Raw genomic sequence first — 18,647 nt, forward strand, 5'->3', positions numbered from 1 at the left:
TTAGGTATTTTTCTTTCTAAAATCAACTTATTCTGGAAATAATGTGGAATTCTGTCCCTTTTCACATACTGTGAAAAGACTCCCTAATAGTTTATTTGCCATCAGGGTGAGAGAGAAATTCTGATTCAGAGCACCTCGAGACTGTTATTCAAGTGGATTGATTATTTTCAACATACTTTTTAGTCACTGTAATTATGATCTCTGCAAGACACTGGGTATGGTATGAACTATCAGCTCCTCTAATTAGAGAAATACTGTTTAGAAGTTGCAGTGTAGGAAGGTGAAAAGTAGCCAGTAAAAAGTAAAAGTCTGGTGGGAGATGGTAGCTTAAAGTAGTGTCTGGATGCATTTATAATAATGTTACACATGTAAATAGAAGTGTGTTGTCCCACTGTCTGTAGACATCAGATTCTCTGCCTTTACAAACTCAAGGTGCACCTTGAAATGTGTGTCCCAAGCCAAGGGTTGGATAAGAAGACCATCTGTATTATCAGTGTGATATTGCAGAGCACAGTAAATCTCCTGTTGTCACAGATGCATTCTTCAAGCCTAAACAAAAAGGGGAAGATTGCTTTGTAATTTGTTTTCAAATGTTGGTGTTTTTTTGGTTTTTTTTTGTTTTGTTTTTGTTTTTGTTTTCTTACTGGTTAGTTATTATATTTGCTGAGTTTAATAAACTTTTTGACACATTTGTGCTTGGTAATTTGGTGTCAAATGTTGGGTTTTTTTGTTTTGTTTTTTTTTTTTAACTGGTTAGTTATTATATTTGCTGAATTTAATAAACTTTTTGACACCTTTGTGCCTCATCTTAAGGTTTTTTGTTTCCCCCTTCTCTGGGGTATAAATTGCATGGTTACCCCTGCCTTTGGCCAGAGATAGGGATCCACTGTGCAGTGCATGAACAGCAAGGACCTGAGCTCCAGGACTTCTTTACAAAACCATGGTCCTTGGCTGTGATGTATCACCATGACCTCCTGTTTTGCTTTTTGTCAACAGGATCTGTTTTTACCCTAAAAGTTCAAGTACATGACATCATCAGCCATCAGTACCTGCGCCAAGCGGTGGTGGAGGTGTTTGTCAACTACACCCTGACAAATTCTACTCTCACTGGGAACAACGGAGCAGTGTTGATAAAAGTCCCCTACAAATTGGGATTAAGCTTAACTATTGTCTCATACAAGGATGGCTACCTGCTGACACCTTTGCCTTGGAAGACTGCGAGGATGCCAAGTACGTAAGCATCTTACAGTCCTATTATTAAACTCTCTCTGGCAGTAATTAAATTTCTCTCCTAAGCTGCCTGGGTGGTTGCTGTCAGCTGAACACAACTCAGACAAGTCAGTCAAGGGAGATGGTGCCTGTCGATGCAGATCTAAGGGTGAACGGTCTGTTAAACTTGTCAAAATTCTGATTACTCTAAAGCAGAAAATAGCCCTTTGAAAATCTAAGTGGGTTATGTTGTGACACACAGTGAATTCTTAGATTTTTTTTTGTCTAGAGTAAGCAAAGAGCTGTTAATGTGTCCTGACAAAAATCCTGTTGACCTGAGTAAAAAAACCATCCTGAGTAATTCTTAGGATGCCAATGCTTTCTGTCCTCTAAACAGGTATAACCTGTTACAGCTCTGCTTCTGCAGTGTTTCCTCACAGGTTTTCTTGTCTAACTACTGCATGACCCTAAAAAGGCACATGATTTTTATTTTTAAAAAAGGAGAATTTTATGTCACTTCCTAGTGACTTTCTAGTCACTTGTTTATCCATAGAAGGTATAAAACAGTAGCAAACATTCAACAGAGATCTTTCTGCCTAAACACTAAAATTCTGCTCTGGATAACAGGAGTAATTTATTTAGTCTTCATATGCTCTCTGGTTTATTAACTGCTCTGTTCAATAGATCTTTAAATTTGGAGGCCTTGGAGGATTTTTTTTTGGTTGCACAGTGTAATAACAGATATTATCATTTTCCACAGTCTACTCATCCGTGACGCTCTCATTATTCCCACAAAGTCAAGCTAATATATGGCTGTTTGAAGATACTGTCTTAATTACTGGAAAACTGTCTGGTAAGTTCTGTGCATGCAGACTGTAACTAAACACTTTGTGATAGCCATCTGCACCCACATGGAAAAAAAAATTAAGCATCATTTTATATAATACCTGTCTACTTAAAGCCAGATTTTCTGTTAATTATGTAGCTGTACGAGGGGCTGTGACAAGTGCTAGACTGGAAATACAGAAATCGTGGAGAAAATGGGGGAAAACAGGTTGTTATGCTAAGTGGACTGCTGAAGGGTAATAAAGAGCCTGTTTGTCTGTTTTACTGTGGCTAAGACAAAATATTACTCTTTTACAGATGCCAAATCTCAACCGAGTGTTCAGTTTCCAAAATCTTTAATGAAGCTTCCAACAAATCACATTGCAAATGTTACAGCCTATCTGACAGTGCCAGAGCAATTTTTGAAAGTGGACAGCTTTCTCTATACAACAGGAATTATTCTAAATAAATCAGGTATGTGAATATGATGGTTAGGGATTCGTATAAAGAAATATTATAATGCATATGAGTGCACAGTGTTTCAGAAAAACATATGCTCAATTTAAGAGGGCCTGAAGCTGCTTCCATTGTATTGGATCAGAAAGCTTTGTTGCACAGGAGAGTAAGCTGTGAACACATTGGGCCAATAATCAGTGTTACTCTATTTTGGTCCATGCAGCATGAGAAAATATCTTGCTGCACTGAAATACAACTTCAGAATCTGCTTTTTACATTTATATGTATGTGTATGTATTTATGCTCAGGATTTCATGAGACTGTGGAACTGGCTTAGTAAACACTTTAAAAATGCAATTACAGCCAGACTGTAGAGTAGGTGAAGCTAAAGAAATCAGTGAAACAGCAGCAATGAGCTTCAGCTGTGGAGTTCCTGCATATTCACTGGAGTGACTGGTTCTAGGGGTTACCCCCAGCACAGAGATGGCATGGAAGCCCCTCTTGGCTCAGTCAGTCAGGCTGGGCAAGTCTGGGACTTGAGAGCACAGCTGCAATACTGTTTTCTGTGCATCTCTTTCACTGGAGAAGCACTAAGTGGTTTTATGAGTTGTAACTCTGCTCTTGCACCGTTGGATTTTGTTAGTATTTGTCATTCTATCAGATACTTTTTTAATCTGCATAGGTACAGTAATCTCTGGTAAGTTGTACTGTGTGCAGTTCCATCTTTCTTTTGTTCTTTTCTTTCTATTCCCAGTGGATCTGAAGCCATGAGGCTCTTAAATTCATCGTGGTGCAGAGAGAGGGCAACACATGGCTTATTTAAAGTCATCATATCCTATTTTTTAATTTTCATTCCATTAAGGGCAGCATATATACTGATATTTTGACAAAGATATTTAAAAATCTTTCTTATCTGTGTTTCACCTCTTTAAATGGAAGGCAGAAGGAAAGAAGCATAGGAGAATAAGCAGTGTTTATCCTCTTTGAGTTTTCCCTTCAATCTGTCTGGCATGTGTTTTAAATTATTCATATACCCCTGAAGGAATAGGCTTCCTTTTAGGGCAGGTGGAAGCTAATTGATATCTGATGTGCCAGGAGTTCTCTCACAACCAGCTTCTAACAGCCTGCATAGATTTAACATTATTCTGCTACTCAGTAATTCTGTTTCAGCTTCTCTCACCATCCTGTCAAACTGGGCTTTCTGGAGCATTTGCAAACTGGTGAAAGGAAAACAAAGGAAAGAAACTTGCAGGCTGCCTTGTAAATGCAACATTTCCTCTGAGTGCTTTGACAAGCCTCATGATTAACTATTCAGTTAATTCTGGCTGCCAAATTAGGAAATTAATCCTTGCAGGAGAGGTTCCATATGCTTTCACTTTAGTTCAATGTTACGCACGTTGTGATTGTACCAAAACTCTTGTATGATCTGCATTTAACATCAGTTAGGGGCTTTGCAATGTGATGATCTGAAGGGAAAAACCCTTCCTCCCCCACCCCAAACCAAGTTTTGCCTCATGGTTAGTTCTATGGGCAGCACAGAACCCAGATGTTGCAAATGTGTTTCTTTTATCGCATTGGTATAGAAATAACTTGGTTTTATTTTAATCCTAAGTTGTTAAAAGCTCAGAAGAAAAGTAATGTTGATTTTCATTTGAGCAAGTTGGTAACAGCTGACTGTGTAGCTGGATGTGGATGAGGACTTGCCTTAAGTAGCTTAGTTCTTCATGTATTTCTTTTAAAATAATCTGTGAAAGGAGAATTACAAGATATTTCTTGCCCTCAGGTTTCAAAAGCATGGAGTTAACTCCTCTTACTGCCATATGTGTAAATGTTCTGTTGGCTGGGAAAGAACTGAACATAAAGGGTCCCATTCAGGTCACACTTCCTCTTCCCACAACTGCTGTAAAATCAGGAGATGCTGTACCTGCCTGGACATTTGATATGAAAATTGGTAAGTGGGTTATTTGTTATTTTGCCTTCTAGCACACGCCTGTAGGTTTGGGCATATGGCACTGTGGGTCATGGAACAGTGGTGGCATTATTCTGTGAGGTGATGGTCAATAGGTGGCCATTTATTTTAATGGACTAGCTTGAATTGTTCAAAGGTATTTCCCTGCTTTCATTAGTTCAAAAAGCTTTGGTAAAATTCATTAGCAGTCCTCTTGCCTGCATTTAGTGTACTGGATTTTTATTTTCATGGGAGGCTGAGTGTTCACAGAACATATATTTTAGGTGATGTTAAATTTCAAGCCTAGTAATTTTGTGAATTCCTTCTTACAAGAAAGCAAACCAGAACTGAAGGTTTGGATGCTTTGTCTCCTAGAGTGCACCTCTAAAGATCCTTTGATGCTAGAACTGGAATAGATATTGCTTCAGTTAACAAAAACAATTCAGAAAGTGAAATGAAGGGGAAATAAGAGTTATCCAAGGGAACAACATAGTTCTTCCAGTATGCAAAGAGGCGGCTGGGGATTAGTCATTCTAAACCTTTTGTCATCCCTTCACATCTAATTTTAGTCAGGAGTGAGTAATGAGCTATGTCCATGTAACCCATTTAGCTGACCTGTATTAGGTGTGGGTGCATTAGTGTCCTGATTGTCCTGCACTGCACCTCACAGTCACCATCACCCTTCAAATGTGAATTTATATTGAATATACAGGCTTGAAATATGAGTGAGGTCACATCTTGCTCCTTACCAAGGCAAAAAGCTTTTGTTCAGTGTGTGGAAGTACAGGAGAGAAACACCAGCTCTAACAAAGTGTTGTTTACATGTTCAGGAAAGAAACTGATCACCTTAATGAAAAAAAATGAAGAACGTGGATTTGAATTAAGGACATGCTAATAAAATTTGGCTAGGCTGTCTTGTGGGGAAAAAGTGAATAGGATAAGTTTTGGCATAGAAGATTAAGTCTGTCTATACACCTAGAAGACTTTAGAGGGGTAATTGGTGGAAAGAGATGGCATTTTAGGGGGTTTTAGTCTGAGGTGGTAAAATATCACTCAAGGTTTAAATTTCTTCTTACCACAGCCACTTTTCTTATTGCCATTGCCACAGCCAGCTCCTATGCTGATCCTGTGCTGAGCTTTTTTACCTCCCTAAACAAAGCTAAATCAACACTGTTGTTAAACAAGGAGTTGACAGAACTGGAGCAGCACAGGATGGGGTTAGAATACAAACCAGTGTGAGGTGTTTATGTGGGGGTCCTACTCAGCATTCCTGCATAGGATTGTTGGCCTTGGGAGTAAAACAGGAGCCAGGAGCATGGCCTGCTGATGCAAACCCCAGTAAAACCAGCTGGTTCTTCCTCTCCAGTGGGATGTACTTTACAGAGATTCCATAAAGGCAAGCTGTTTGTAATGGATGCTCTCTGAGGTGTACTGTTCACTGCTGCTTGCTGAGGAGAGGGACAGAAGGATGGTGAAAAAGGACAACAACTTTTGGGGCATAAATTACCTTGTACTTTTTCTCCCATTTCTTCTCTCTAACAATAAAAATTTGCAACTGTATTTTTTTTCCTGTGTGTTTATACTTAAGTATGCTCCTTTTATTTTTTTACCTTTGATCTGACACATGCAAAATTACTTTTTCCCAAGGTAACTGAGTAATAGCAAGGTGTGTTTTAGTCAAGGTTCTGGTGGCTGAGGGAAGCTGAACACCTCAGCTCTGCAGCAGGCATTGCAGAGCATCCATAAGGAGCAGCAGGCCCCCATCTGAGCTGGATGCAGAGCTCCTGCTGCACTCAGTAATGAGGCTCTGGCCTCCAAGAGGCTGCATGTGGGATGTCCCCAGCAAGACACTGACACAATTTTTAACTCTGAAGTCCTTGGATAATGTGTTCTGATGGTAATCAGAGCTCTCATGTCAGCATTGATAGTGGCAAGGGAACAGGTCTGTGTGGGCTGACCCATATGCAGCAGGAAAATTATAGAAACTGCTTTCACAGGTCTGCCTGAGCAGTGCTCCTGGGGCTTCCTCCAAGTGGAGTAGTACTGAGACTTCCTGGAAAATGAGCTTTGCTAATTGTACTCAGCTGCTGTAAATGCAGAGTTTGTTCATCTGTATTGAGTGTGGCTTCCTTCTTACAAAATATTTTGCTGCATTAGTGCTAAAAGTACTTTGTGGATTTTAATAGAATTACAAAAACCAGAAAGCTCGCATTCAACATTAAATTGAGAATTATATACTTCTGCTTGAATGGCAGTAAACCATAGAGAAAATGGGCTTACCCATGAATCACATTTTAATATTTTTTCTTAATACCAAGTATTTTCAATGTAGTATATTGGGGGAAGATGTAATTTGCTGAAAAGGACAGCAAGCATTTTATAGCTTCTTATGGATTTGTTCAAGATAGAACTTCTGGAGACCTAGAAGTTTTTTTTTTGCCTTTTATACAAGGTTTGCTGGTATTACTCCTGACTCTGGACAAGATTTCTCAGGGGGCTGAGAAAGCATTTTCAGAGCTCTAGGTGTTGCTGCTGCCTTTCCCCTCTGCCAGCCATCACAAGCACCAGGAGAAGGCTGATGCTTTATTTTCTCTGCATCTGTGGCAGGTGTCCATCCTCATCATTACCTCCTGGCTGGGAGATATTTACTTTTCCTCTGCTGAAAAAGGGTCCTGGAAGAAAATCAAATTGAAATTCATATAAGCTTCAGCTTACATGAGTTATACTGTTTTCATACTTTGATTATTGGTGTTTTAAAAAAGCTGGTGGTTCTCTCTACTTCTCAGTATTTGCAGGTTGAATATATAACGTTGGTTACATGAGGTTGTTTCCTGTCCTTAGAATTTCAAAAATGGCCCACAATAAACATATTTTAGTGAGTTAAGTATAGTTTTCTCTCTTCTAATGGATAGTACCTTTCCTTTGCATTGCCAAACAGATGGTGTGGAATCTGTGTCCTAACAATAGCACTTCCTTGGGCTAACTGAACTGTTACAGCCTCGGGGCAGGGAGGAGGAGAGAAACATTCAAGACAAACATTGTTTATCCTATTGTGGCTTAATAAGATTAAAATGTTTTCCCACTAAGTTCTGCTAGTTGAACTTGTGTCCATATGCATCAGTTACCTGCTCCCTCAATTTTTAGCCTTGACCTTCATGCATGCTGAAGGTCTTATAATAGGTTTTCTCAAATTATTTATGTGCATACCTGTGAAAGACAATTATTAATAGAAAATTAATCATATTAAGTTTACTTCTGTAATGTTGTAATGTTGATGCTTTTTTTCAAAGTAAATGGCTACAGATGGAAGTTTGAAATGAAATTGTCAGGAGAGGAAATTTGCCTGTTTGGCTAAAGCTGTGTACTAAACAGTTTCTGTCAGAAGTTTCAGTTTTTCCTGTGATCTTGTGTATTTTTGATAATGGCCTAATTGCTGGTGGTTTGAGGTATAGAAGAATCCTGCATGGCATGTGCGATGTTTTGTCCTTTTTTTGCCCCCAGGTGCTTGGGTGAACCGTGGGCTAGGAGTGGTGAAGGAGGCGGATGGCCAGTTAGTATGGACATACACTGCTCAGCACCTGGGCTACTGGATTGCAGCTCCACTGCCTGGAGCAAGAGGTATGGCAACCACTGGCTAAGCAGATCCTGAATGCCCCATGAGGCTGTCAGTTTGACTGCTTCATTTAACAGCAGGAAGGGAGAAGTGATATGCAACTTCACCACTTGGATAACTTTTGTTTGAGTCCTTACAGCGATTTTCTTGCATGTTTTGTAAATTCATATGAAGGGATCTGTCAGAGAAACAGTGTGGATAATTGTAAAAACACAGCAATCTCTGGCACAGTGCTAAGTAGAAAATGTAGACCACTTTTCTAAGTTAGTTTGGACAATTAATACAAATATAATTTGTCTGGAATGAAGTAGATGTCATGGTAAGCCTTTAGTATTTGAGATGAATACTAAGGCTTACCATATTCGAGATGAATACCTGTCATTTTCACCTAGCAAGGTGAAAAGGGAAGGATGAACATAATGCCATTAGAACACAAAACCACTGGAAAAGTACTGTTCAGTTTATTAGCTCTGCACATAATTTGGTTTTAAGAACTAATGCTTGTGTGGTTTTGTTTGATAATCTAGAATCCATTATTAGTGCTGTTTCCAAGGACATAACAGCCTATCACACCGTGTTCCTTACGGCCATACTGGGAGGAACTGTTGTCATTATCATTGGATTTTTTGCTGTTCTTCTTTGTTACTGCAGGTAAGCAAAAGAAGTTCCAGGGAGCTCATTATGAGTGGAATTTGAGGTTGATAAAATAGTCTTTTGAGGTTAAGACTTGTTTTCTTAGCTAAACTGTAATGTGTAACCTAATTTTTTTTTTAATTATAGTTGTTACAGAACTTAATTTTAAGTTAGTGATGTCAAATTACACCACAACTTCTTAACCAAAGTCTAGCCTCCAGCTTTGGTAGTCAACAGTCCAGTATTTCCTAATATTCTCTGCAGTCACCTTGCTTCTCTTTTGCATAGGGATAAATGTCGTCAGACACAGAAGAAGGAAAAAAACTCAACCAAGCTGGAGGTCATAAAAAAAGACCAGACAACATCAACAACTCACATAAATCACATCAGTGCTGTCAAAGGGACTTTAAAGCTGGAGGATAAGTCACAGTTATATGCACCGAAGATTTCTTCATACAGTCCTCAAAGGAGGCTGTCCATGGACACAGAAGATGGAAAATCACAGGACAATTTTAAAATCTACCCAGAGGATGCTTCTTATCAGTCATCCTGTCAGACTGGTCAGGCAGGAAATTCAGCCCATTCAGTGGAGCCTAGTGCTGGAGTGAGGCTTTTACAGCAGCCAAAGCACAGTAACAGTACTCTTTCCCAGGCTCCTAGGGACATTCCAGATCAAAACAGGTACCTTTCACTGAAAGAGGAGATGTATGGGCTTTCCCATATCCCAGAACATCTAATGCATATTTACAATCAGCCTATTGCTATTCTTCAAACCTCAGACCTTTTCCACTCCCCAGAACAACTGCATCCTGCTAAATCAGCAACTTTGCCGAGGAAAGGGCAGCTGGTGTACGGCCCCATGATGGAGCCCGTGAATCGGGACAGTTACATGCAAACACTCCCCAAAATGCCTGTGCACTCTCATCCCCAGCCTTCTGCCTGCAGAGATGAGAACAGTGCCCTGGATGGTGAAGAGGGATTGCCTTCCCAAGCATCCAACTGGAGCAGGTACACCAACAGCTTGCTGGAATCTGTCTCTGTTCCTGGGACACTGAATGAGGCAGTGGTAATGACTCCCTTTTCATCTGAACTTCAAGGGATTTCAGAGCAAACACTGCTGGAGCTCTCTAAAGGAAAACCATCTCCGCATCCTCGAGCGTGGTTTGTGTCCTTGGATGGAAAGCCAATTGCTCAAGTGAGGCATTCTTTCATAGATCTGAAAAAGGGCAAAAAAACTGAGAGTAATGATACCAGTCTGGACTCTGGTGTGGACATGAATGAGCATCATCCTAACAGAAAACTGGAGAGAGAGAAAACTTTCATTAAAAGTATGCCACATTCTAAGATTCTTTACTTGGAAGATCTGGATCTGAGTAGCAGTGAAAGTGGGACCACTGTTTGCACTCCAGAGGACCAGGCTGTGAGACACATTATGGAAGGAGGGAACGGGCCAGTCCTAGAACAACATAATGAGGAAGGTCTAAGGAAAAAATCTCTGCCAGGAAGTCATGAATCTGGTATCCCTTCTGCTAAAAAAAGGGATAGACCACCTCTCATGAAAAGAGATAGCAAAACCAATATCTGGAAGAAAAGAGAGGAGAGGCCGCTTATTCCTATAAATTAAAACACAATGTGCTTTGTGTTGTTGCTCTCCCTGCTGGTTGTTGATCTCTTGCCTGCTTCTGTAATTCTGCAGTGTTGGGTTTACAAGGGAAATGTTGTTTTCTAGTATCAAGAAAAGTTTCATTTTTTAACATATAGATTGATTTACCAAACTTCAGCTGGGCAACTGATGTTCCATGTGAATTGAAAACAGGGAAATGCTACTATTAAACTTTTCCAGTTCCTAATTTTACTGGCAGCATGAGGAAGGCCCACATTTTACTTAGCCTGTCATTCTTGGACACACCTTTGGGAATGCACAGTGAGAAATGTAGGCACATGGTTTAATTGTTTTGTACTTGTTGCTAATGCAATGGTAGCCTAGTTAAAGCCATTCCTAGCCTTGTTCCTAACCAACGTGACCATCTGTACAGTATTTTATATGTGAACTTTTCTAGCTGTCTGTTACTACTCCTTTGTACAATGTGAAATGTTTCATCCGTTGGTCCCACGACACCAGCAGATGAGCTGTGCTGGATTTATCAGCAGAGCTCTATAGCATTACTGCCCTCCCTGTGTGCCCATCCATGTGCAATTCCATACAACACTGGGGGAAGTGTACAAGTGTGGCCACTGCAGTTCATGGTCCCCACTACCTTAAGGTGTTGCCCATCTGTTTTGTGAAGATCTGCTTTGTTATGGCCTGTGGATGTTCATGGGCTATGAAGGGTCCATGTCCAGCAGAAAAGGACTGGTTCTGGTAGCGTTTGGAGCTGCAGCTACTCCTGATCCCAGTGTCTTGTTTTGGCTTCTTTGTCAGTGAACATCTTCTCGATGCTGTTGGGCCAGCTGTGCTCCAGAATATAGCCTTGAATCTCTGCCTATTTATAAGTGAGAGTTTGGCCCATGATGAAGAAGTGTGCAGGATTAGACAAATGAAGCCTTGGAAAGAGTTTCTTGAGCAGGAAAGCTTGGCACTGTTGCTTTTTATTTTATGTTTAAAACAATGGGAGATCATTTGAGGTTTATGTGCCTACATTTTGCCAGCCTGAGCTGCTTTTGTCTAGGTTTGCAGAAGAGTTAAACAGGCTTTAAAAGTTGGGGGGGAGGGTTATGAGCATGAGACAGCAGATTGCAAAAATTTGGTCTATAATGCAATATAAATACTATTTATGACTCATCTTAGAGTTAAATTTACCAAAAGTCATGAATGCATGAATTGTAACTAAGATATATATATAGAGGAAGGAAAGGCCATCAGAATATTCTTTAATTTTAATGTTCATCTTGTCAAAGTGATCATTTCAACTTTGGCTAACAGAAAAACGGATGCATCTCTTAATGTGCTTCATATAGTGAACAGAATGTATTTCTGTGGCTTTGAGGCTGTTTCCTTGGTGAAATAAGTTCCAGCATTTTGGCTTTGGCAGTTTGATTATAAATCATCCTAAAAAGGCTTTATAAATATTTCCCCTAGAGCTTGGTTAAGGGTCTGTACCAAGATCCAAACATACAATGCCTGTATTTGAATCATGAGGTGAGTGATGCTTGGTTGTCTGCCCTGTAGTGCACTCAAGAGTTGGGAAGTATCCTATGCAGCTGGGCTTCTGGGAATATTTACTCAGGAAATATTACTGTGAAATATGTCTGTGGTGTTGGGATTGTCAGTTGTCTATTGGTGTTTCTAGAAGAATATGGAAGGTAACCAGGATGGTACCAGCAATGCATCAGTGCAAAGCGAGCATTTGCTTCATGAACAAAATGTTCCTATTGAATTCACAAGTATGAATGTGCAAATTAAGTCTGAGATAGATGTGTGTGTGGTGGGTTGGCCTTGGTTGGATACCAGGTGCCCATCAAGCTGCTCTATTGCTCCCCTTTCCCAGTTGGGCAGGGGGGAGAAAATAGATGGAAAGCAACTCCTGGATTGAGATAAAGCAGTTTGCTAAGGCAAAAGCAAAAATTTGCGTGTGCATAAAGAGATAAAAAATAGGTATAGGTTTGCTCTCTACTTCTCATCAGCAAGCAATGTGTGACTGCTTCTTGGGAAGCAGGGCTTCAAGACTTGCAGTGGTTGCTCCAGAAGGCAAACCTTGCAAGTAACAAATACCCCCACTTCCTCCTCCTTTCCATAGCTTTTATATCTGAGCTGATGTCACATGGTATGGAATATCCCCTTGGTTAATTTGGGTCAGCTGGCTTAGATGTGTCCCTTGCCCACCCCCAGCCTGCTGGTTGGCAGGGAATGTTGAGAGTCAGCACTGATGCTGTGCCAGCCCTGCCCAGCAGTGGCCAAAACACTGGTGTGTTATCAGCACCTTTCCAACTCCCAAGGCGAAGCACAGTGCTGCTATGGGGAATGAACTCCAGCTCAGCCACACCCAATATCCACAGGTGGGAATCTCAGCTCTCATGCCTGGAGCTCCTCCTCCTCCTCCTTCAGCACTGACCTTGGTGTCTGCAGAGTTGTTCCTCTCACATGTTCTCACCCTGCTCTTCTCTGGCCACAATTACACCTGCACAACAACTCCTTTTCCTTCTCAAATCTGGTATCACAGAAATGTCACCATCATTTCTGACTGGCCCAGCCTTGGTCAGCAGCAGCTCTGTCCTGGAGCTGCTGGCATTGGCTCTGCTGGACATCGGGGAAGTTCCTGGCAGCTTCTCATCCCTGTAGACCTCTCCCAGCCCCACTAACAAAACACATGGTGAAGCAACTGTCCCCCTGCAACCCCTGGAGTGCAGATATCCACCTGCAGCCTTTGGAGTATGCCTGAACATGGGAAACCTCTGCTGCAGCAAGCTCCTGGCAGGAGCTGTGAGAAGAAGAGCCCATGCTGCAGCAGGTATCCTGGAAGTACTGGTGGGGGACTCACACTGGAGGCAGGCTGTGCCTGAAGGACTGCACCCTGTGGAAGAGTGAGTGAGCCATGTTGGAGCAGTTTGTGGAGAACTGTTGCCCTTGAGAAGGACTCAAGTTGGAGAAGTTCATGGAGAGCAGCCTCCTGTGGGAGGGACCCTGTGCTGGAGCAGGGGAAGGACTTCTGTCCTTGAGCAGAGGCAGAAACCACTTGTGATGGACTGACCCATTCCTGTCCCAGAAACCACACAGGGTGAACTGACCCATCCCTGTCTGCCTGTGTCACTGTGGGGAAGAAGTTGAGCTGGGAAAGAGGGAGGGGTAGAGGGAAGGTATTTCTAAGATTTATTTCCCTGGTCATTATCCTGCTCTGGTCTTGTCAGTAATAAATTCAGTTAATATCCCCAAGGTGAGTGACTCTGTTCTGCCTGTGACAGTGTTCAGTGAGTGATCTCTCCCAGGCCTTACCTCAATTCAGGAACCTTTCATTGGATTTTCTCTCCTCTGTCCACTTTTGGTAAGAGTGGCTTTGGTGGGTGCCTGGCATCTAGCCAGGGCCAAACCACTACAGTGTGTAAATAAGTCTGTAATTAAATTGGCCTCAAGAAAAAAGAGGTTTAATTCATCTGTTTCAGATGTGAAGATGGCTTGTCATATCAGCATGCCTTTGGTTCTCTTTCTAGGTAACACGAATTTTGTTGTCCAATACCAAATACTTTTTCACAAGAACTTTTTGTTTTTTTAATGTACAGTTGTACTGGATTTTTTAATATGACTTTCTAGGCCCAGATATTGATCACATCATCCTTTGCTTTGTTGTATACATTAGTAGGAATCAATTTATATATGCACATTTCTTCTGAAAGCTGCCCTTGAGGTTCAATATTGCCCTGTTTGCAGAGTTGCATTGGTTCTGATGGCTCCCTCTTCAACAAGAGATTATTATACATTCTGTTGAACATAATAGAAAATCCCTGACAAGCTAATGGTTTTGAGGAATTCATATCAGGTCTTGAAATTTTGTTCACCTACAGTAATATTTCAGATTTTTTAAATGCATTTTTCATTGTATATACCAAAAAGACCTAATTTCTCAAACTTACTTGTATCATTAAAAAATACAGACTACTATAAATGGTTTTATTTATGTGAGTTCAAAGGAAACAAGTTTGGCACTCCATTGTTCTCATTCTCTGACAGACCAGGTGTCTGGCTGTTAAAGGAAAAGGATTAGGAATCCGACTCTAAAATTATTATGATTTAAATTCATACAGAATACTTCCAAATATATCAGTCTACACATTCCAGCTGTATGTTGGAATTTATGCACTGGAAAAACCTGTATTGCCTGCTAGAGATTAGAATTCTTTTTGGCTTTAGATCATTAAAAGAAGGAATTTGACTATGCTGAGCTCTAAAAATTTTAATTCCACAAAACATTCTATGTGATGTGTAACACGTGGAGAAGACAGAATGTCACAGTGAAGTATCACAAACTTATGGTTTTCTGTATTTCTCTATATGATTTCAGCATATGAATTTATAGGAGTCCCTGAATTTATTTTTTAAGATTTTTTTTCTGTTGGCTCTTTGTGGCATTAACAGACTGTTAAAATGCTGGTGCCAGAATTAGGCCTATACAAAAATTAGCAAGGATTTGTGGCACACAGCTCTTGGAAAGGCTGGGGAAACATTCAGAGGGTTTTACTTTGAATCTGGAGGTTGCTTACCTTGAGAATAAGAAAGGAGAAATTTCTGTGAGGACACAGGAGAGGGGAACGAATAAGGAAAATTGGAAAGGACAGCTTCTTTCTGATGCTAGTTTGCAAACTGATATGTGTTTGGGCTTTGGTGGAATCAATTCTTTCTGAAGAACACAAATGTTTGCAACACTTATGTCTCAGTTCTTCACAAGGCACTCTTTGAGCTGGCAGCTTTTGCAAGAAAAGCCCTCATTTATGTACATAAAGTTTTAAGTGCAAGCTCATTGACAGTAATTTTTAGATTGTTACCAAATGCTAGATGAAAAAAAAAAGATGGGCGAATTGCTTAAAAATCACATTTGATCAAGAGAAAAAAAGTCCTTCTAGTGCAATCAGAAAATAGAGCTCTGGTATTACAAACCTGAAAGTAAAAATTATATGTTGATTAGGGACATTATTTACCACCATAAAGCTAGAGGTGACACACCAAAAATAATTCCAGGATGTAGGAATGTTTAGTTGTCTCCTTTGTTTTTATGCAGTGATTTGTACCAAAGAGGATGAAATGAACTGGCACCAGTATAAATTCTTGTTAGTTAAAAAGTGACAAAGTTTCACTACACTTCTGATCAAACACTGTGCAGATGAAAAGGCAGTGCACTACATCTGTTGTCTAGTGCTTTACATTAGGAAAATCTGGAGATAAATTAGCCTGCTGAAGTGCCTTTCTCTTTCATCAGACTTATTTTATCAGTGGGACACCTGACTATCTGAAAAGCACATTATGGTTTTATTTTCTGTTAGCCAAAACCCCCTGAATTCATATAATTATGTAGCTTTTATAATATTTTAAGAGGCAGATCTAGTGCTTTTTATGTTGGAATACTGACTTCTGCATGTTGATGATGATGGTAGTTGTTGTAAAACCTAGTTTTGGTATTTTATGTTTGAAAAGAAATTAAAAAAATATATCTTTAGCAATCTGAACAGTAGTGTCTTTTAAAAATGCTCATATGGGATCTGATTCAACTTTGTGTGTCAAGTGCAAGCATCTTAAGTCACTGGATTTACAGGTATGAAACTGACTGGGATATTAACTTAAAAAATGAAATTAACGTATGTTTATATATAAACACTTGTAATGATAAAAGTCCTTTTTTCAGCTGCTAACTTTGCTTGTCAGTAGCAGCAGAAATTCTATGGAGATTGGTACGTAATTCTTATTTTATAGAACCAATTTTTATCTCAATTTGGAGCCTAACCTGCATTGGTTTTTAATAGCTTTTTATTTTTTTTAAAATTCAGTGGTATTATGAAAACACAGTACTATGCCTACAGAGCTAAAGATGAGCATTCTTTTATAGTAATTTGTACTAATTTGTGCCACACTTCTAACAGTAGGCAGCTACATTTGTGTTAAAGAGTTTATATGGAAGGTGATTTAAATGACTTGAATCTGAGCTTCGTTTCCTTTCAAAAGCAGTATTCATTGTGTTCTGAAAAAATAAAAAGCTTCAGCTTTTTTTAAGACTGACAGGGCAAACCTCTGTCATTTCTTGTTTTGCTAGCACCCTCAGCCTGAAAACTGTTTTACCAAATGAATATTTTCAGTCAGTTTTAGGACTTACTGAACATTCCTATATTACCCCTCCCCAAAACATCCTGGTACTTTATTCCCTAGGTAATGGATTTAGTTCCTTTGAAGCACTCATTGCACTTCAGTCCACGTTAGAACAGTACTATTTTTACATGTCACTGTGTAGAAAGGCAGTTTTTAGTGCTCATTAGAGCATGTTACTCGTGCAAAGCCTGGCTCTGGGTGTTGCAAGGCAGGTGAACTCATGGCCCTGATTGTGCTCACCACCTTGAATTCTGGAGCCTCATATTCAACAAACGCTTCATGACCTCAGCAATTATTTTCAAAAACTCTCTAGTATGGATATTGTTTATGTAAAACATTCTTGATATTCAGCATCCTGGTTTTAAGTATTTCTACCTTTTTATATTTTGTCAGAGGTGTCTTTTCATCTCTGTATTTACTACAGTATCAGTGTATCTGTTGCTGAAAATGTAACTAAGGTTTGTAAAATGTTACAGCTTATGCAATATAATAAAAATTTGAAAAAGTTATCAATGCCTGAAATTTTATTTGTTTATCTTTGAAGTCATATGTTGTTTAGGGACATCTCTCAACACTTTTTTCTAAATATCATTAAGGTATTTCTGTCATCACCATAATTCCCATGACAAAAGAATGTCATCCTCCTTCAGGTTACCAATTCTAATAGAGTCACATTCTCTATTCTGTTTCTTGTGAAGAAAAACTTCTTGTAGTCTTCAGCTGGACCTTGGAGACAATTTCCTTGCAAATAAAAAAAAGCACATCAGCAGATTAAGGAGCTAGCTTAAAGAGTTTTCAACCCTTTGTGATAAAGTCATAGCTAAATTATTTATTTGGAAAAGGACAATCCAAATACATACTACAGAATCATTTGAAGATGTACTGCACTAAGAGCAAGTTTAAAAACATTTGCTTTGTTTGCCATAGATGTTTGTTTACAAAGCATACGTTGTCTATGCTCTAGGTGAAGTTGATGCCAAAATTTTTATTTTTTATACATTTTTCATAAATTTGTAGCTCTGTAGACTACTATTATATAGTTATATAGCTCTTTAACTAACTTAAAAGTACTTCTACCTTTTCTCTTAGATTTTAGAATAGCAAGCTAACCTTCCTGGATTCTTAATTAGTCTTTCCTCTAGTGTGAACCAAAGATGTTTTGTTTTTTTCCAGATCCTGTAGGCATAATAAATGTGGGGCTAGAAGCTGGGAGGGGGCTTCAGAGGGGGGCAGAACCAAAAGGGGGAGGGGGGTTACTTAATTAACTGTTCCTCTAATTGGATCATTTCTGTTAAGTGTGCTATTTGTTCCACCTTTAAAATTGTCAGTCCTGTATTGTGTGCATTGTGCCACACTTGCACCTGAAGGACCTTCATTGAAGGTAAGCCCTTTTTGTCATTTAATATTGTATGGCTTGTGATTTTTGGCTTCACAGTCAGTTACTTACATTAAGGCAGAGAAGTAAGTGACAAGCTATAAGATATACTCAAAAACTCTCAAAATACTGTTTTGAAAGTATTTATTGTAGCGCTTTCCTATGCTGGAAATGCTCTGCAGTTATCACAAGGGTTTCCAAAGTGGCTGTTCAGTCTTGATTTTTCTGTTGCATTCACAAGTTGTTTAGTTTCTAAATTCTATTAGAATGAGAAGAAGTGCATGTTTTTCTCTGTAAAGTGGACACTTCGCTGCAGAGCCACGCTCCAGTTCATCTTGGTGGTTTGCCCAAAGTTTTATGTATTTAATGTGAACATTACCACAGATATATCTAAAGAAAATGAATTCCAATTTCTCTAATCTCTCCAAAATTAAGAGAAATCACACTGCAATACTAAGTAGTCTCCCCCTTTTTTTTTTCCTCCTTCCTCTCCACCCATATTTTAGCTCCTAAGATTGCCACATTTTCCCAGATTGCAAAAGGGCTGTAACAATGGTCAGGTATTTTTTCTTGTGAATTTTTTTCTGTTATTAGAAGTGTAGCAAGTCAGAGAACAAATTTTATGCCTAACCTGTACTAAGGGAACTGAAACACTTTCCTTAATAATACCTCCTGACATATGGGACAAACATCCTCTTCATCAATTTCTCCCTGATCAATGCATTTGTCATTCTCTGCCTTGTAAGAGTCTTAAACTGATTTACAGGGAAAGTATTAATTGTGTGATTATATGAGAGAAGCT

The 18,647-nt window shown here is 39.5% G+C and overlaps 1 protein-coding gene across 1 annotated transcript; it reads left to right on the top strand.

Moving 5' to 3' along the window:
• Window positions 1–956: 956 nt before the first annotated feature.
• On the top strand, window positions 957–16,979 carry FAM171B (family with sequence similarity 171 member B). Its single transcript, XM_066553066.1, has 7 exons — window positions 957–1,230; window positions 1,970–2,062; window positions 2,353–2,508; window positions 4,274–4,441; window positions 7,940–8,056; window positions 8,579–8,702; window positions 8,973–16,979. Exons 1-7 carry the CDS (start codon window positions 957–959, stop codon window positions 10,306–10,308), a joined length of 2,268 nt encoding a protein of 755 aa, XP_066409163.1. The 3' UTR covers window positions 10,309–16,979.
• Window positions 16,980–18,647: the final 1,668 nt, after the last annotated feature.

The sequence above is a fragment of the Molothrus aeneus genome, chromosome 7, assembly GCF_037042795.1.
Source record: "Molothrus aeneus isolate 106 chromosome 7, BPBGC_Maene_1.0, whole genome shotgun sequence".
Classification (NCBI taxonomy): Eukaryota; Metazoa; Chordata; class Aves; order Passeriformes; family Icteridae; genus Molothrus; species Molothrus aeneus.